We start from the raw sequence: 20998 nt of genomic DNA, 5'->3' as shown, positions 1-20998 counted from the left end.
CAAGGATATCTGCAAGCGGGATCTGAAGGCCTTAGGAATGGACCTCAACAGATGGGAAACCTTGACATCTGAGCGTTCAGCCTGGAGGCAGGCGGTGCATCATGGCCTCTCCCAATTTGAAGAGACACTTGTACAGCAGGCCAAGGCAAAGAGGCAGTCCCGAAACCAGCAAAATCAGGGAGCTGGACAGGGGACAGGTTGTATTTGTCTTCATTGTGGAAGGGATGGTCACTCTCGAATTGGCCTTCTCAGCCACACTAGACACTGTTCCAAGTCCTCAATACAGAGCATGTTACCATAGTCTCTCGAGACTGAAGGATGCCTGATCTAATTTACTGGCTCCAAACTCCCAGTGCATTTCCATGTTCAAGTGACGACTGGAACCCAGGCCCTCTGAATCTTTGTCTGTCTTTTTATCCATTAGAGGTAACTGCATGGGGTAACCATGAATCAATCAATACCACTGTGGCGTTCACCCTTATTATGTTAAATAAGTCATGCATTATTTATGTTTTATGCTGATGTCTTTGAGAGGTGGGGCCACTAGAGATGTTAAAAGGCGGAGCCAGAGAGGGAGAGTACAGTCTGAATCTGAGTTTGAAGGGAGGGAGAGAGAGGGAGTTAGTTTGGGGAATCTGAGGAGTGATTAGTCTGAGGAGTGAATAGTAACCTGTGAGATAATGTAGAAGATTGATGCATGATAAAACTGAAGTAAATACTTATGAATTATTAAAGAAATTTCTGTAATTAATAAACCTGTTTTATTCAAAAGACAGTGATGAATGGACCTTTGTCTTTTCTAAGCAAAGTACGTTGATAAAGAAATCAACTGGTGGTAGTGTGTGAAAAGGTGTTTTGGTTTGCCTTCGTGAGCTCTCTGTTTTGGGGAGACAAACGGGCTACAAAGGGGCAAACGTCACAACCACCTATATAAGTATTTCTGTAGTTTTTAATTTGTGCATTCCCCCCAATTTTTAAGCTGTCTAACAAACTTACAAAGTTATGAGTACTCAATGGTATGATCCTATGCCAGTTTGCTTTGAAGTGCTTAGATAAATGGGTATAGGATTGCAGTCCAGTACTTATAACAGTAACAAAATGTGTATTCTCTTTCTGATCACTCATTGCTAGGGCTCAGAAAAAGTGTTTATGGCTTGCAGCTGAAATCTAAGACCTTTGAAAAGTTACTTCTTTGATCTAAGATATAGAAAAAATTCAATGACAATTTATATTTCATTTTTCTTTCTGCCAGATAAATTTATCTATTGTTTCTCCAAATAATATATAAGCATATAGTTATGATCCCACCCAAATACAGAAGATTTCTTTCTTTCTCTTTCTCTTTCTCTTTCTCTCCTTCCAGATGAATTGTTCCTTGAACTTCTTGAGAATAGTGTTCTTGAAAGTGGGGGTGGAGAAGTGCCATTTTCACTCAACATATAATCAGATTAAGTTTCAGTAGCTGTCATTATTAGTTACACTGAAATTGTATTCACGGATCTGCCTCTTCGTTAAAAGGATTTAACTCAGTAGGCATTCCAGAAAGCTTTATCTATAACGGTTTCCCCCAAAGTGTTTTTACAACCTCTTATGTGGCTGCTTAATTTGGAAATTTTCTGATGCTTAGTATTCTGATGTTTTCTCCAGTATTAAAATACTGTATTGCTACATTGATTTCATTAAGTCCTTCCCTTTATGGAATGAGCTTCACAGGGGCACTGTCAGTTTGTTTCTTTGCACAGATAGATGTTGGATTCTCTCACTTGGCAAAGCTTTTGCTTGTTATTTCTTATACATTTTGAAACTCCCTCTGCCATCTGCTTGATTCTGAATATAAAGCAGATGTATAAATCTAACATAGTCCACCAACCCCTGGTCAAATCTTGGTTTGACCTTTTTGTTGAAAGCTTGGAACTTCTAAAAGAATATCTTTATCAGGCAATTTAAGTTCTCATTTGTCCAAGCATCATCTTACAGTGTTAACTATCTTACACTGTTGTTAACAGTAACTAATCATGGCAAAATCCTGCAGATAGCTATGCCTAAAAGTTGAAATTCCTCAGGGGAACTTCTGTGTGTTACTGTGCAGAACTGATCATGGGGAAATCCATTGAAGTCGTTCATTACAATGGCTTGATCCCGACAGAGATGGGGGGGGGGCTCTGAAAACTGGGAGAATATCTTCTGAAGTAGAAGAAGAGAAAATGGGGTCTTATTACCAAAAGCGCAAAAGACTTGACTGCAGAGTTCACTTGGACAACCACATTTGTCTTGGCAGTTCAGCAAACTTCCTGAAGGTTTCAAATATTAGTTGCAGAGAATGAAGTATAAATAGGATCAGATGTTAATTATAGATGTTATGGTTCTAATTCCTGTTATTGTACGGTTAGCATTGCTAGTGCTCTGGCATATTACTACGGAGAGATGTGTGAGCCTTAACAAGACTTCAAGATAAATAAATTGAGTTTTGGTATTAGTTTATACTTTATTGTTCATATGAACTAAGAAGTAAAACAAAGCAGAATGAGAATCACACAGTCTGTATGTGCCCTCTCCCAAGGTATTCTTTATGTCTCTCTGGATTCTCTGATCACCATTGTGTGGGTTCCCCCCCTTGTTTTTTACAAAACAGGGAGGGCCTTGGAAGTCTGCTACTAAACAAGAATTTAAAGTCCCACAGAAGGCTAGGTTGACTCCACCTTTGCTGTCTTTCTGCAAGTGGGCAAAGATCTTTCTCTTCAGGCAGGCTTTCTCTGCATGACCAACAGCCTGAGTGGGGTTTTTTAATGGATTGTTATACCTTACTACTGTCAATGCGTTTTGCTGTTGCTTATGTTTTTTCTATAGTATTTGTTTGATCCTTTGTTAATACTTGTATACTTACTGTTGTTAGCTTTAATATTGTCTTTTAATGATGCAAGCTAACTTGGATCCTTTTAAGGAGAATGTTGGGATTAAAATATTTTAAATAAATAAATCTTTTTTTAAAAGAGGGAATAAGAATTAGGAAAAAGTGGACTTCTAAGCACGTTCAGTATCACTTTCCCTGTGTTTCTTTAAAAAAAATCTGGGAAGATGGATGCATCCCTTGTGTGTTGCAGGGTGGGGTGGGGGGAAATTGGGCCCAGGGGTTTGCCCATCCCTGAAGCAAAGTGACATGACCTGCTCCTGCAGCTCAACATCCCTTGCAGATCTCTTCCTCCCTCTAGAGTTCGTTTCCTGCCTTACACCTGGCACTACTTCTCAGAACACCTGCATGATCCTACCTCTCACCCCTTTTTAAATGGCTCTTTAAATGACAACTTCTAATGATAACATTGAGTCCTTAAAATATTTGTACCCTATCTTTCTCCTCAAGAAGGCCCATATTAAAACAAACACTACTAAAAATCTTTTATATAAAAAAGCAGACTTGTTTTTAGGAACCCCTTCATTGGGGCAGGGATCTGTCAGCTTGCACTTCATAAAAAACTACCTATGTTGGTGGTGCTTATGGCATTTCTACCATTAAAGCAGCTATGTATAAATGTATAAATGTATTTATATTTTTAAATTCATATATACATACTGTGTTTACAGGTTTGTATGAGATATAAGAACATCAGAAGAGCCCTGCTGGATCAGGCCAGGGGGCCATCTAGTCCAGCTTCCTGTCTCTCACAGTGGCCCCACCAGATGCCTCTGGGAGCACACAAGACAACTAGATACCTGTCCCCTGATACCCCTTCCCTGCATCTGGCATCTTGAGGTACCTTCCTTTTACGCCTGGAGATTATACATCTCCACCATGGCTTGTAGCCTGCAAAGGTCTGTTCCTCCAGTAATTGGTCCAATCCCCTTTTAAATGCATCTAGGCCAGATGCCATCACCACATCCTGTGGCAAGGAGTTCCACAGGCTAACAACAGAAATATTTTCTTTTGTCTGTTCTCACTCTTCCAACACTCAATTTGAGTGGGTGTTCCCTGGTCCTAGTATTGCGTGAGAGGAAAAAGAGCTTCCCTCTATCCACTTTATCCACCCTCTGCATAATGTTATATGTCTCAGTCATGTCCCTCCTCTAGACTAGACTAAAGAGCTCCAAACACTGTAGCCTTTCCTCATAAGCGAGGTGCCCCAGCCCAGTCATCATTTTAGTCACTCTCTTCTGCACGTTTTCCAGTTCCACTATGCCTTTTTGGAGGTGCAGTGGCCAGAACTGTACGCAATGCTCCAGGTGCAGCCTTACCAGCGTTTTGTACAATGCATTATAAATGTTGGCTGTTTTATTTTCAGTCCCCTTTTTAATGAGACCTAGCATGGAATTGGTCTTCTTCACTGCCGCCACACACTGGGTTGACACTTTCATTGAGCTGCCCAACAGCACATCAAAATCTCTTTCCTGATCCATCACGGACAGCTCACAACCCATTAGCTGATAACTAAAGTTTTAAATTTTTTGCCCCAATGTGCATTACTTTACATTTTCTTATCTTGAAACACATTTGCCATTTTGCTGCCCATTCTCCCAGTTTGGAGAGATTCTTCTGGAGCTCTTCACAATCCCTTCTGGTCTTCACCACCTGGAAAAGTTTTGTGTCATCTGCAAACTTGGCCACCTCACTGCTTATCCCTGTCTCCAGGTCATTTATGAAGAGGTTGAAAAGCACCGGTCCCAGGACACATCCCTGGGGCACACCTCTCTCCATATGCTGTGGTTGTATGAATGTAATAATGATAACTGTGTGCCATCAATTCAGTTTTGACTTATGGTGGACCTTTCCACAGTTTTCTGGGTAGAGAGTATTCAGAAATGGTTTACCATTCCCTTTTTCTGGAGATGCCCTGGGACTATGCAGCTTGCCCATGACTACAGAGGTTGGCAAGCTGCAGTCGTAAGGAGCTCTCAGAAGAAGGGAATGGTAAATCACTTCTGTATGTAAGTAGGCTGAGATTGGAATATTGGTCAATGAGTGATAGAATGTTGAAAGTATGGTTGAATGCTGATTGATTAATGCATTTGGGTTGTGATGTGAGATGGCATTTACATAGCTTAGGGGAGGCAGTCTTTTTTGAATAGTCTGAGAAGAGGGAGCTGGTTGAAGTGTCGGTCTTGAGTTAGTGAGGAGAAAAGAAAAAATGTGTTGGACAGAGTCTGTAGAAACCTTTAATTATATAGTTTAAAGATAGGAATAGAATATAAGGAGGTATGCGTTAATAGTATAAATGTTTATGTATATTATAATTGTTTTTCAATTTCAGTTTAAGTTGATCGATTCCCTTCCTTCACTTCCTTCTTTATACCTGTCCTCCCCTAATAAGTTCCTTTTGTCTGATCCTGAGAAAAATTCTCCTCAAAATTTAATACAATTGCAAATACATTTAGCCATCAGAGAATCCAGCGTACTTTGGGAAAGTTTAGCCTTACAAAAAGAAGGTTGAGAGGGAACATGATAGCTATGTTTAAATATTTGAAAGGATGTCATGTTGAAGAGGGGATGGGTTTGTTTTCCAGGGCTCCAGAAACTAGGACACAGAGCAATGGTTCAAACTATAGGAAAAGAGATTCCATCTGAACATTAGGAAGAACTTCCTGATGGTCAGAGCTGTCCGGCAGTGGAATAGGCTGCCTCAAAGGGTGGTGGAGTCTCCTTCTTTGGAGGTTTTTAAGCAGAGGCTGGATGGCCATCTGTTGGGAGTACATTGATGGATGACCCTGCATGGCGGGGGGTTGGACTGGATGGCCTCAGTGGTCTCTTCCAACTCTATGACTCTATGAGTGCATAACACCCATGTCAACTAGGGCAATGTGAAAGAGAACTTGAAGAAAAAAGCCTACATCAAAACTTTTTCATTTGACCAACTAAATAATCTAAATACCAGCAGGGCAGGAAGGCATTGGCTTGTTGGCACAATAGAAGGGGCAACACCAAAGACTTTGGATATGTTTGACCTAGTGACACTAATAAATGACTAGACTATAAAATATTTGCAAGTGTCATGGCGGAAAGATTGAAAAAATATTTAGTACAATTTATACATGAAGACCAAAATGGCTTCCTCCCCAAACGACAATTAAAAAACAACATAAGAACAATAATAAATATCTTAGAATATTATGAAGAACACCCAGAAAAACAAATGGCGCTTTTATTTTTAGATGCTCAAAAAGCTTTTGACAATCTAAACTGGGAATTTATGAAAGCACAATTGGAGGTCATGGACGTTGGACAAAATTTTCTAAACATGATAAAAGCAATTTATACAAGGCAAATAGCAAAAATAATCGTAAATGGAGAAGGAACAGACAAAATCGAAATCACTAAAGGTACACGACAAGGGTGCCCACTCTCTCCTCTACTCTTTATTCTTTCATTGGAAATACTGAATAGAGAAGTAAGAAAAAATGAAGAAATACAAGGAACAAAGATTAAAGATGAAACATACAAACTCCAAGCATTTGCAGATGATTTGGTCTTTATTCTGGAAAATCCAGTGGAAACAGCCCCAATTTACTTCAGCAAATAAAGGAATACGGCCATGTAGCTGGACTAGAAATAAACCAAGAAAAAACAACATTCATAACCAAAAATCTAACTCAGGAACAAAAGACTCAACTTACATCCAAGACAGGAATTCAAATAGCCAAGAAAGTAAAATATTTAGGAATAAATTTGACTGCTAGAGGGTCCTCATTAAAGGAACACAATTATGGGAAACTCCTGGAACATATAAAACAAGAGCTGACAAGATGGGAGAAATTACAATTATCCTTTCTAGGTAAAATTGCAACGATCAAAATGAACATCCTCCCAAAAGTAATTTTCCTCTTTCAAAATCTACCAATTAAATTAGAGCAGAAATTTTTTCAAGAGCTAAATACTTTAGTTACAAAATTTATATGGCAAAGGAAGAAGCCCAGAATTAAACTTAAACTGTTACAAGATGTAAAAGAAAGAGGGGGATTTGGCCTACCAAATTGGAATTTATATTATCAAGCGAGTGCTCTGAATTGGATTAAGGAGTGGATAAAATTAAAAAACAAAAGAATACTATATTTAGAAGGACATGAACTTCAGGCAGGCTGGCATGCCTTCCTATGGTATGGGAAAGCAAAAACTCATAAATACTTCGAGAGAAATATAATAAGAAATTCTCTACTAAAAGTCTGGGAAAAAAATTAAATGTAAAATATATATGAAAACTCCTAGGTGGATCTCACCGATGGAAGCATTCACACACCCAAACCTATTGAAATTTGAGAAAATAACGACATATAACGAGCTCCTAAATAAGGAAGGACTGTTAAAGACAAAAGATCAACTAGAGAGTCAAGGACTGACTTTTTCATGGTGGCCCCAACTACAACTGCAATCGATCTATAATCAGGATAAAAAAACAGGAGGATTTTATAGCGAATACACAGCACTTGATAAAATATTACTACAGAAAAACAACAAACTCAAAAAGCATATAAGTTTTTATTGCAATGGGACACTCAAGATGAGGAGGTTAAGGAAACAATGGTAAAATGGTCAAAAACATTTGGATATAGTATTGAACTTGAGAAATGGCAACAAATGTGGACTAAAAATCTTAAATTAACATTAGCAACATCATATAAGGAAAATTTGTATAAAATGTTTTATAGATGGCATCTCCCTCCATCCAGACTTGCAAAAATTTCTGCCAATATTTCGAATAAGTGCTGGAAATGTAAAAACCAAGAAGGAACCTATTACCACACATGGTGGACATGTTATACTGCAAAGAAATATTGGGTCAAGCTGTATACATGGGTTAAACAAATGACTAAGCAAGAAATACAATTTAAACCAGAAACTTTTTTATTGGGACTAATACCAAATAATATAAATAAGCAAAGTTATTACTTAATATCACATGTCCTTACAGCTGCTAGATTAGCATGGGCACAAGTATGGAAGGAGGGAGACCCACCAAAAGACGAAGTGATTATCAAAAAAATATTAGAGTGCGCTGAAATGGATAGACTTACAAAGAGACTAAAAGGGCAAGAAAAGTCAACTTACTATGAAAGCTGGAACATGCTCTACGAATGGTGGAAAGCAAAAACTTTGTAATAAATAGAAAATGACTAAAAGGAATAATGAGGAGAAGACACTGCTGAAAGAAATGTGTTATTATACAAAAGGCTTGTAGGCTAAGCTCTACAGTATGTATCGTTTGTAGATAGAGATTTAGGCATATGTGTGTATATATATGTCTGTGTACGGATATGTGTATATAAAGTAAAAAAAAATGGAAAAAAAAATAAATGACTAGGTTTTAAGGTAAAGATGCCAGAGAGGTATCTGCAACTACCTGTGGAGTATGCTACTCACTAGAGCAGGGATGGCGAACCTATGGCACGTGTGCCACAACTGGCACGCAGAGACTTCTCCCTCGGCACTCAAGTGGAGCGCTACCCCCCACCATCCCCCCACTTGGAGGAAAGAAGTCCAGGATTTCAATTTACTTAATAAGCTTTATAAATAGGATGCATTTAATTTAGTGTAGCATTTTGCACTTGACTTTTTTTCTAAAAGAGGTATCATTTGGAAGAATCAATAAAGAACAAGACAAAATGTGTAAATGTGACAATAATATTTTTGGTAGGGATAGATGTGTACAGTGGGACCTCGACTTACGAACTTACTGTAATCCACATTGGAACGGTGTTCATAAGTTGAAACGTTTGTAAGTCAAAGCACCATTCCCCATTGAAATGCATGGGAACAGGATTAATCCGTTCCAGCATTTTAAAAAAAATACCAAAAATAAAAATAAAAATAAACAGAGCGAGTCCCACTGTGGGACTGTAAAAAACAACAACCAAACAAACAATAGAAATCCAAAAACAAAACAGCACAACACAGCACAGAAACATAAGCCCCCAGTCCAAACCCACCCTCCAAAACCCACCCAGAACAGTTTTGTAAAAAAGGACTTACCAGTCTGAAGCCTCCGAAGCTTCCTGGCGCTCCGCTGTGGCCGGGGGTGAGCGGTCAAGTGCCGTGCCAGCTCAAGCCTCCCGGCGCTAGGTGACCACTGCCTCCAATCGCAGCGGTGGGGGACCCCTAGGAGGTCACTCAGGGCTTCCCCACTGCCATCGGATACCTCCTGGGGGTCCGATCGCGGCGGCGGGGAAGCAATTTGAAAATTCCTGCCATTTTCCACTGCTGCGATTGGACCCCCAGGAGGTTTCCCAGGGCTTCCCGACCGCCATCGAATACCTCCTGGAGGTCCCCGGCCCCCGCGATCGGTGCCTTCAGGCTTTCCACAGCGGCAGAAAAAGGGCAGGAAATTTAAAATTGCTCCCCCACCGCTGTGATCAAACCCCCCAGGAGGTCTCCGATGGTGGTGGGGAAGCCCTGGGAGCTTCCCCGCCACCATCGGAGACCTCCTGGGGGGGGTCCCTTTTCCTTACTGTTGGGGCGCAAGAGCAGCCTCTTCGCCACCAACGGTTTGAATGGAACGAAAAAAGGCAGGGGAAATTTGAATTTCCTGCCCTTTTCCCCTGCCTTTTTTTGGTTCATAGGTTGAGACTCCATTTGCAAGTCAATGTAGATTTTTGCGAACAGAGCCGTTCATGTCAAAATGTTCGTAGGTAGGGATGTTTGTAAGTCAAGGTCCCACTGTATTGGGTGCTTTATCCATCTTTTTTAAAATATAAGTTTTGGTTTTTTGTAGACTCCAAATCTTGAACTCAAAAGAAATGAGTACAGCAAAAAAAGCAAAACTAAAAATGGATAGTGGGAGATCATTCCAAGAGGCATGGACAGAGTCATTTGGAATGATTGAACGCAGTGGGAAAGCGTATGTATTCTGTGTGGTGAAAGTGTTGTGTCTCGCACATCAAGCGTCAGATGTCACTTTGAAACCAACCACAAAAGTGTTGCTGAACTTGGTGAAGCTGAAAGGAAAGAGTTTCTTGAAGGGAAATTGAAGAAATATCGCTCCCTGCATCTTAGTTTTTGCAACTATCTTTCTAAAACAAATCATCTGCCAGCTGCCAGCTTTCAAATTTCACTCTGCATAGCAAAACATGGTGAGCCCCTCTCCAATGGGGATTTTATCAAAACGGCCATGTTGACTGGGAGTAATTCCCTTTTTCATGATTTCCCAAATACTGTAAGGATAAAATTATCCAATGCATCTCTGAGATGCCACTTAGCAGAAATACTGTTAAAGATCGAATCCTGTGTATGGCAAGTGATGTTAGTCAGCAGCTCACCACTGACTTACAAGAGGCAGCCTGTTACTCCATGTGCTTGGATGAAAGCATAGATATAAATAATCATGCAAAGCTAGCAGTAATTTTGTGTTATGCTGTTGGTGACAGCATGAGAGAAGAGCTGGAAGAACACAAGGGAGAGATATTTACAATGCTGTGATGGAAGCTTTTTTGTCACAAGACATAAGACCATAAAAGTAGTTTCAGTTACTAGTGATAGGGCACCTTGCATGGTGGGGGTAACATCTGGTTTCATACAGTTCTTTGTTAAAGAAATAAAACATCCAGTCATTCAGTTTCATTGTATTATACATCAAGAAGCTCTTTGTGCCAGGGAAAGCAGCAAAGAATTAGACAATATCCTCAAAGATGTCACAAAAATGGTGAATTACATCATGGCTCATGCTCTTAATTTTCAGCAGCTTCCAGCACTTCTCAATGAGGTTCAGGCACAGTATAATACTTTATTTATGCACAATAATGTCCGATGTCTGAGCAGAGGACGAGTCCTGGAGAGATTTGTAGCCTGCTTGGACGAAATTAGGCTGTTTATGACTGAAAAGGAACAAGAATATCCACAGCTCACTGATAAGGCCTGGCTTACCAACCTCATGTTTTTTACGGATTTTACAACACACTTCAGTGTACTGAACGAAAAACAGCAAAAAGGATATTTTGTGACATCAGAACATTTGAGAGAAAACTGCAGGTTTTTGAGAGAGACCTTGAAAGTGGGCAGCTGAAATATTTTCGAAATCTAAAAATGCATTTGGAAAATTTTAGAACATTTACGGACAATCTTAGAAGCTATCAGGAATTTTCTAGCATTGTAGCAGCTGCAAAGGAGAATTTTAGGAACAGATTTTTACCTACACAGTTATATTTATGTACATTTACATATGGCCAATCAGTAAATACATTACATCACTCAGGCATTACTTCATGTTCTAATACACATCTATTCAACATGGCTGCTGATTACCACAGGCCTGATTCTGTCTCAGCATGGAAATTATTCTTGACACCATATGTGTGGGGCAATGTGAGAATATATTGACATTTTGGAGATTATTTTTAAAAGAAATTAATGAAATATTGAAGTTAAATGTAAAGTCCCAAAATATCATTGTCAGTATTTGAATAAGGGAGCCCCGCCGCGCCGCGCCGCGCCGCACCGCGCCAGGTGATCCTGACCATGTTAGGACTCCTGGACTTCCCTGCAGCGGCGGTGGGGGACCTCCGGATGCCTTCCAGGGTTTCCCTGCCACCATGGGAGGCATCTCGGAGGTCCCCCCCGCCGCTGATAGTGCCTCCAAAGCACGATCGGCAGTGGGGAAGGCCTCTGAGATGCCTCCCATGGCGGCGGTGAAGGCTTCCGGAGTTCCCCCTGCCGACACAGGTTTTCCAAGGGTTGACCGGGCCTAACGGGAGGGCTTCCCCCGGTAGGCCCGGTCTACTGCCCGGGAAAGCCTGGGGAGTAGACTGGGCCTACCGGGGGAAGCCCTCCCCTGGTAGGCCTGGTGCACCCTGGGAAAGCCTGCATCGGCAGGGGCGGGAGAGCTCCAAGAGGCCTCTGGCAGCAGCACCAAAGCCCTCAGAGTCCTCCAGCAGCGGTGATGGCGGTGGTGGGGGACCCCTGGAAGGCTTCGAAAAGGAAAGTTTTAATTTTTTAAAATTTATTCTAATTTTTTTGTGTGGGGAGGTTCTTGGGCTGGTTTTGGATTAAATGGTTTTCAGTGCCTTCCTATGGAAAATGCATTTTCGACCTACGGACCTTTCGACCTACGGACACCATTCCAATATGGATTAATTCCGTAGGTCGAGGATCCACTGTAATTAAATAGTTCTAAGATTTTTCATTTATGTATGTGTTAAGTTTTTTGTTTCATTAGTTTTATACAGTGGGGTCTTGACTTAAGAACGGCTCGAGTTAAGAACATTTTGACTTAAGAACCGCTCTCATAGGAAAATATCGACTTGACTTACATACTTAGATTTGAGTTAAGAACTGAAAAAAAACCACGCGGGAGGCAGGGAAAGTGCAAAATTTGAACTTTCAGTTAACTGTTGGCCAGTGAAAAGGGTGCCTGTCTGCTTCCTCACTCCTCCCAGCGTTTAGAGAGTGGATTGGGAGACAGTCTTCAGACTGCCTGGTACTGTACTGCCTGGACTGTATTTTCCCTGCCTTCCCTGAACCTTTCTTGACCTAAGGAAAAAAAAAAGAAAATATCCCCTTCTAGTGGTCGAAGGCGGAATAGCAGCTTCCCATTAGTTTCTATGGACGGAAAAGAGCAGATACGGATCAAATGGTTTTCGATGCATTCCTATGGGAAATGAAGATTTGACCTGAGAACTTTTTGACTTGAGAACCGCCTTCCAATACGGATTAAGTTCTCAAGTCAAGACCCCACTGTATTTCTTTTTTATCAATAGATCTTTTCAGTGTTTTGTATTTCATTTCTTAAAAATAAAATGATCAAAATAGAAGAGCAGAACTCAACGTGCACTCTTTTTTTGTTTGTACTGTAATTTTTTTCTTCCAGGTTGTTTGCATTCGCTCTACATGGGATGCACTGTCCCCAAAGTTGGCCTGTGACACTCGACCACTAGTTTTAAAAACACTAAGTGAGCTGTTTTCCCTTGTTCCTTCACTGACGGTGAAATCAAGTGAATATGAAGTAAGTACCTAGGCTAAAGGATATCAAAGAGGTTTTATTTGGTCTATATTTTTAAGCAAATAGCCTAGATTCCCACTTTCTGAACCAAGACACAAATGGAAACATCTGTTTTCCTTTGGATTTTGCAGTTCACCAAGTTTTGTGTTGCAGTCCTTAGATTAAAAACAAGATTGCAACGGTATGCATTTTGTGGAAAAGTGTATTCTAATCAAGTGTGTTTATGCATTTTTATGACCACTGATTGATATTTGGCTAACAATGAATACCATGTCTCTTTTCCTTCTGTCCCCTTTTTGGTGTAGATCTTTTGGCAACAACTTTGCTCTTAATAGTTACACTCTGGTGACAATATAATTAATAATAACTGTGTGCCATCATGTCAATTCTGACTTACAGCAACCCTTTCCAGCTTTTCTATATGTTTCACTGATCCGGAAGAGATTTTTTTTTCTTGCCTTCCTTGGTAATATTGTGCATCTGAAAAATTGTTTGTTTTATAATGTTTTTCTCGGCATGTTTACTTAGAAATCAGTTTCCATTCGGTTCAGTAAGACCTATCCCTAGGTAAACATGTAGAAGATTGCTCTCTTGGCCCAAAGCTGGCCAGGTTGAATATAGATCCCAGATTGCTCTCCCTGATTAAAAACCTATATACACACACTAGCTGTCAATCTTCAGGGGAATTTAACTCCAGAAATTCCAATTTGTAAGGGCATGAAACAGGGCTGTATCCTTGCTCTGGCACTTTTAAATCTATTCTTAAATGATCTAGCCCCAATTTTATATACAATCAACGGACACGCCGCTCAACTTGCTCACTGCCATGTTGCCATCCTTCTACAGTATATGCGGATGATGCTGTCATACTGTCATGTTCCCAAATAGGACTGAAGTGCTTATTACGTCAAGTTACGATCTACCTCAATATTAATGAGCTAACTTTGAATTATGGGAAAACAAAGATTCTAGTTTTTTTCTAAGTCTCAGTCAAATACCTGGGGATTAATTTTCCCTACAATGGGAGCTGGGTAACCCACTGCAACTGTCAGTGGCAAGAACTAGTGCCTTGGCTAGGGACATAGGGAACGAATATGTCCCTATGTCCCTAAGAGCTTTCAATGCGAAATCCCGCTCCCAACTCTTATATGGTGTTCGTACATGGATCGAAGCCTTCGATCATACCACTGAAGGCTTACAGTCTTTTTTCCTGAGGAAAATACTCGGATTACCCAACTGTGTCCCCTATGCTGCAATATGCATGGAAACTGGATTGCTATTGTTGGAAACTCATGACTGGCTCTCGACCTTCAAGTTCTGGCTCTGTCTTTTATTTAATTCTAACCAGAACTCTCTTATCTTTTCGATGCTGATGGATCATCATGCATCCAAATGGTTGACCGTGATCCAGAAGAAAATTATGTCCTTAGGAATTTCCTTGGACACATTCTACATGTCCTCTGCTTCAGCACTATTTTAATCAATCAAACATAGATTGCTAGATATTCAACCCCAATATCTGTCAGAGGCAGCTCGGAAAACTTGTTCCCCTAGTTACCTGGTTCTATCCCTGAATTCAGGGCTTTTAGCTCCCTATTTCTCCCTTTTAACTGATCCTTACCAAAGAAGAGCATTCATGCTGGCAAGATTTAATGTACTACCCTCGGCTATTTTGTATGAGTGGTCCGTGGGTCCAGATAGGTGGGATATAAATCAAATAAATAATAATAATAATATTTTATTTGGCAGATACCGTAGAGTTCCATATAATCCAAGACAATGCCCCTGCAGTCAAGATGCCATTGAAATCCCATGTTCTTTTGGATTGTCCCTTTTATAATAGCCTCCGAGCAAGATTTTTAGATCCACTGCTCTCTAGCTATCAAGGTTGCTCTGATAATGCCAAGGTCCGCTTTTTAGTCCAGGGGACAACTAATCATGTCACTACCTATGTTGCTTGTTTTTTACAAACTGCGATTCAAATCAGAGAGGCTATCTCCTGGGTTAGCCCACGGTCGCACCTCCTTTCCTAATTTTAAACTGGTCATGGTTTTATTACTCCCCACAGTTTTTCCACTTGCCTAAAGCACTCTGTACTTTTAATGCCAATAAAGGTTTGTATGTATGTATGTATGTATGTATGTATGTATGTATGTATGTATGTATGTATGTATGTATGTATGTATGTATGTATGTATGTATGTATGTATGTATGTATGTATGTATGTATGTATGCTCTCTTTTACTAGACAGCTCTACTTAGGTGGCCAGGGTGGTAGGGTTCAGTGTTACTTGCAACACAGTAGGTGCTTTTCATCTTATGCCACATAGTCACTACAGACATAATACAATTATTTGCAATGCTTTCTCATTGCAGCATGAATAATGTTTTAATAAGTGACTTGTGTGAGTTTAATAAGAAAACATCATTTAAAGCCTGTTCCTGCCTTAGGGATTATGGCAACAGAAATTATCTATAAATTGCATCTTCAGGAGCACTTGAAGGTCAATACAGCCCCCCCATGGAACTTTTGTGAATTTTTTATTATATAACATTGAATATTGGCTCTGGAGTGCATTTTTTGACCTTTGCATTTCTCTGTGTTAGTACGCTGGGGTCCATTGGTCTGTCATTTGGACACAGTTAAATTGCCTGAATTATCTTAATTACTGTAAATTGAGCTCCAAGGCCCATTGGAAATGTGGGACTTTTGCCTTCATTCTGAATAAATTGTTAATCCATAAATGGTTTTGGTTTATTTTCTGAGGGCAATACAATAGGCAATTGCCTGAATTTTCTATCCTATTGCTCAAATTGAAGAAGCCTTCATATTCTTGCATGTTTTCTAATCTATTTTTTCCTCTAATTTTATAGAAATTTAAAGCTCAAGTTGTCAGCTTCCTGTGGAGCCACACACAGAACAAGGTATGATGCTAGAAGATGGTGGAGGAGTGACTTTGCTCAGATATTTCTCATTTGGGCTGTTAGTAAAGAAGTGTAGGAGCTACCAAAACTCGAAGCTCCTGTCATTCAGTCCTACATTGTAGTCAGAAAAGCTGTAGTCTAGAAGATTATCTGTTAGGTGGAAATTTGTATTTACTTTGAAATAATAATTGAGCCGGACCTGAACCAGTATTTGGGGTTCCTCCTGGTTATTCGACTGAATGGGATTCTGCTGATCTTCCCTGAAGTCCAGCACTGATGACATTGTTGTAGACCAGCATATTGGATTGCTATGAAGAAGTGTGTTCCTTTTGTACATTATTTTCAGAAGTCGCTCCCTATCTGTAATGTTCAGGGAGTCATACAAACGGAGTCACATTCTTTGCCATGGAAGTCATTGTTTTGTATGCCAGAGTTCTTGAATTTTAGTGTGTAGACATATTTATTTATTTATTTATTTATTTATTTATTTGTTTGTTTGTTTGTTTGTTTATTTATTTATTTATTTATTTATTTATTAGATTTCTATCTAAGAAATAAACCTTTCTCCACTTTCATACTTTTGTGTTATACTAATATATTTTTTCTTTAGGATCCTCTCGTAGCCAACTCTGCATACAAATCTCTTGCTGAATTCAGTTCTGAAGAGCATACTATCCTTCATCTCCCTGAACAGGTAGATCTTCCTTTTTTTTAAACATGGATGATGACAAGCAATTATTTATCTGAGACACAAAGAAATGGGAATAAATTGAATACTATATAAAGAGAAGTCCTGTCTGGGCATTTGATGACTTGCATGTTTTGGAAGGAGTAGATCTGCACTTGCTTGTCTTGCCCCTGTCCAATATCTCTCGGTAGTCTGGCCCTGTAATAGTCCACAAATTGAATGGATGAAGTCTGAAGCAGGCAACCTGTTCTAAATGGGTCCCTTCCCTAAATATCTGGGGCAACCCTAAATATCTGGGGCAACATCCACATTTTAGGGTTCTGAATTGTGCTCTATATGTGTAGAGCATAGTGCATGATCTCCATTATAGACCTTCCCTATTAACAGAAAGGCCATTGAGAGTGTGGCAGATGAGATATAGTCAGGGTATAGCCAAAGTTCGGTCATAGTGGTCTGGTCCTACTTTGAGCCGTATATTGTTTGGAATGAAATGGGGTTTAAGTATCTCAGCAGGGCAGTGCTTATTGTTTGGTGGGGCAGGACCAACACAAAGCAAACCATTTCTGAGCTGTGTGTCTATCCCCTTTTAAAGACAGTATTCCTGCAAAAGTCTGGGGAACATTTTTCAGGTAACAGGGAGACCTAATACTCAACTGGTTTTGTACATCTTCAGGTTGGTTATGAAAGGTTTACATGTATATGCTTCAAGACTTTGGAACTCCCTCCCCACAGGAGGTCAGGCTGGCCTCATCTTTGCTATTCTTCTGCAAGCAGGCAAAGACCTTTCTCTCAGCAAGCTTTCCTTCAGTGATGGGCTACCCAAGTGGGATTTTTAATGGAAGAGAGTAATGGCACAACTTCTCAGTTGTGACTCCAACACTGTGGAAACTGGTTCCTTGATAGGGTGGGAGCATTTATCTCTTTTTGATTTAAGTTGGAGAACTTACCTCTTTCATAAAGAATTTGATTAAACTGACTGGTTCCCCCTGCCTCTGTGCCTGTCTGTTCCATCATGATTTAATTGCATGTTTTAGATTTTATTATTTGCAACGTTTCTTTTGCAGTTGTTCCAAATTGCTTTGAGTTGCTGGAAAAATGGTTTAAAATTAAGTAAATGATCTCATAAAGGGACTCCCAAGAGAATTCTGAAAAAGACTAGTGTAGTCAGGGGCTGAGTGGGGGGGGATAAAGAGGGCACCTGTAGGGACAACACTTTACTCTTTTTGGTAGCAGCCTTTCAATTTAATTTATCCCCTTAAAAATCTTTCCAGTTTATGATTATTTTGTGAGTAGACAGAAATCTTCCATGTGCTTCTCTCATACTTCCTCTTCTTTTTTTAAGTCCAGCTATCATCAGGTTCCCATAACATCCTTAAAGTTATTCAGTCATAGCTTATTAGGTTCTCTCCAATAAATATACTTGGAGAGGCACTACTTCCTCCCTTTCTGTTACAGCTTGCTTCCCATGGACCATGATGTGTCTGTAGAGCAGAGGTTCCTATTTATATGGAGGTTCTCCATGCGAACAAGAATCTTGACATTTTGGAGACCCTCCATGCAAACAAAACTCTCTTTTCTGCAGACATGTCAGAGAAGGGGATGATAGAAAGAGTAGGATCTAGGTGCTCCTCTCTAAGCATGTTGGAGAGACCTTAGTAACTAATGACTGAATATGGCTGTTGTTTTCTCTGGTTCTTTCCTTCCATTTCAGTCTTGTTTCCCATATTGCAGATGTACGAGTTCTGTATCAGATTATACTGTGCATAAGAGGTCTGAGTGCCACACAGTGCCCATTGTTGGACCATGGAGGGCTGCATCCCCTTTCAGGATCCCATTTCCCCACGTTAATAACAGTGTTTTCTTAACTGATAAAGCCTCCTAAGGTTAGATTAGGGGGTGCAGAGTAGGTCACGAGGCAAATAAAGTGCTCTCTGGGTCCCACAGCACTGGGCAACAGTCTCTGATATTCAATTTTTGAATAAGGGTGGCTTCTCAGCTTCAAGGGTACTTAGATGGGATGGATTATCTACATCCATTTCAATGGAGTTTTAGTCCTAGTTAAGGGATGGACACTAGTTTGGTAGGTAATCTGTTCTGGGAACTAGTCAGGAGAGTATGTCCCTGCTGGTTCTGCTGGACTTCTCAGCAACTTTCAATACTATTGACTATGGTATCCTTCTGTGCTGCTTGTCTGGGATGGAACTGGGAGACGCTGTGTTGCAGTGGCTCCAGTCTTCCCTAAGGGGAAAATCCAGAAGGTGGTGTTGGGGGACTTGTGTTTGACACCTAAACATTTGGCCCGTAGCATCCCTCTGGTTTGAGTTTTATCCCCTGTGCTATTTAACATATACATTGAACCAGTGGGAGAGGTTGTCCAGGATTTTGAGGATCAGTGTTGCAGTTTTGCTGATGACACTCAACTCTGTCTCTTCTTTCAATATAATTTCAAGGAAGCTGTCTCTGTCCTAAACCAATGCCTGGAGTTGATAGTGGGATAGGTGAAGATAAATTGAAGCTTAATCTATGCAAGACAGAGGTTGCTTCCATCAGGCCTGGAATAGGCTCAAGTTCTCCTCTGTCCCTGGGTGTCAAGGTCTCAGCAGTGGCAGAGGTGTGCATTTGTACAATTAAAACTGGTGTGCCAGGTTTACTCCTCGAAAAACCTGACTTGGCTATGGTGACGTATTGCCTCCCATTTGGATAACTGCAACACACTGTACATGGGGCTGCCTCTGAAGATGTTTCAGAAATTTATTTGGTGGAAAATGCAGCAGTTAAGAGCCCCACGGGTATTGTGACATGCAGAAATGGACCTGGGGGTCACATGTTTCCATACCCTGTTCTAAATCCTGGTCACATGGCAGTAGAATACTAAAAGAATACACCTCTCCACCCAGTGATTTCTCCATATCTTGGGTTTCTTGTCCTTGCTTGAATGTAGCCAAAACAAACTTATTTTCCAGTTTTCAAAGTTCTGTGGCATCTCTCTATATTTTTCTTTCTCATGGCTGTTACAATCTTCAGGCAAGACCAGAAATAGACCAGCATGAAGAGGTGGATGCAAATGAAGGGGATGGAGAAGAAGAGGTGGATCTCTCTGTTCCTGGTGCTTCATACATTAAATTGTTGTTGCTCACTTCTCCTCCTGTTCTACCAGGTATAATGCATTCAGAAACGTATTAATTTTTGGGCAGGCCTTTTAATATAATTGTTTCGACTTGCATGTAGTTGTGTAGAACTGTTGCCCAGTGATCAGGTAAGAGCTATTTACCATCATTGCAACTTAAGTTGTATTAAGCAAACAAGTTAGAGCTGATGAAGTCTTGCAGTTAATTCATAATATTGGAGACTACAGTACATAACAAGGGAATAGCAACCAACATTTACCTTGCTTGTGAACTTACAGAATACAGTGGTGCCTTGCTTAACGAGTGCCCCGTTTAACGAAAAAATCGCATAGCGATGGCTTTTTTGCCATCGCTTTTGCGATCGCACAACGATCTTGCCTATGGGGAAAAATCGCTTTGCGATTTTTCCCCATAGGCACCATTTTCCCCCAGCTGAGCGGCAGGAGCTTTGAAGCCCCGACACTCAGGTGGGGGAAAATGTCGGCAGTGGGCTGCGGCCTCGGAAGGACCCTGAAGACACCGTCCCCTGCCGACAATTCCCTTCCGAGCTCTCAAAGGGCCCCCTCCGATATTGGAGAAAGCCCTCTGAGAGCTCGGAAGGCTCTCAGCGGCGGCGGGGGAAGGGCACGGGGGTGTCAAAGCCTTCCAGGCCTTTGCCTGGAAGCCTTGCGGACACCCCCCCCAGGCTGTCCCCGCTGCCGGCAGCCTCCCCGCACCGCCTACCCTGGCCGTTCTCGGACTTCCAGAAGTCCGAGAACGGCCTGGGTAAGCAGCGCGGGTAGGCTTCAAGCTTCCGGATCCACCCCCCACCCTGTCCCCGCCGCTTAAAGTCTTGCGCTGCCTAGCCCGGCCGTTCTCGGACACCCGGCCTGGGTAAGCAGCGCGGAGAGGCTTCAAGCATCGGGGACAGGGTGGGGGGTGGATCGGGAAGCTTGAAGCCTCTCCGCGCCGCCTACCCTGGCCGTTCTCGGACTTCCAGAAGTCCGAGAACGGCCTGGGTAAGCAACGCGGAGAGGCTTCAAGCGGCGGGGACAGGGTGGGGGGTGGATCGGGAAGCTTGAAGCCTCCCCGCTCCACTTACCCAGGCCGTTCTGGGACTTCCAGAAGTCCGAGAACGGCCTGGGTAAGCAGCGCGGGTAGGCTTCACGCTTCCCGATCCACCCCCCACCCTGTCCCCGATGCTTGAAGCCTCTCCGCGCTGCTTACCCAGGCCGTTCTCGGACACCTAGGTGTCCGAGAACGGCCGGGCTAGGCAGCGCAAGGAGACTTTAAGCGGCGGGGACAGGGTGGGGGGTGGATCGGGAAGCTTGAAGCCTACCCGCGCTGCTTACCCAGGCCGTTCTCGGAC

The 20998-nt window shown here is 41.5% G+C and overlaps 1 protein-coding gene across 6 annotated transcripts in view; it reads left to right on the top strand.

Annotated features, from left to right (window-relative positions):
• Positions 1-20998, top strand: part of FOCAD (focadhesin) — a 249024-nt gene that overhangs the window by 113258 nt on the left and 114768 nt on the right. For all 6 annotated transcript variants that reach the window (XR_013541436.1, XM_078384917.1, XM_020790338.3 and 3 more), the window contains 4 exons: positions 12777-12911; positions 15784-15834; positions 16445-16528; positions 19547-19679. Coding sequence is in view for 5 of the 6 variants with exons in the window: in XM_078384917.1 (XP_078241043.1) it covers positions 12777-12911; positions 15784-15834; positions 16445-16528; positions 19547-19679 (403 nt within the window). In the remaining variant the exon portion in view is untranslated. The remainder of the gene's footprint in view (positions 1-12776; positions 12912-15783; positions 15835-16444; positions 16529-19546; positions 19680-20998) is intronic.

Source organism: Pogona vitticeps, chromosome 2, assembly GCF_051106095.1.
Source record: "Pogona vitticeps strain Pit_001003342236 chromosome 2, PviZW2.1, whole genome shotgun sequence".
In the NCBI taxonomy this organism is placed as follows: domain Eukaryota; kingdom Metazoa; phylum Chordata; class Lepidosauria; order Squamata; family Agamidae; genus Pogona; species Pogona vitticeps.
The sequence above is the reverse complement of the archived record's forward strand: the minus strand, read 5'-3'. Positions and strand labels throughout refer to the sequence as shown.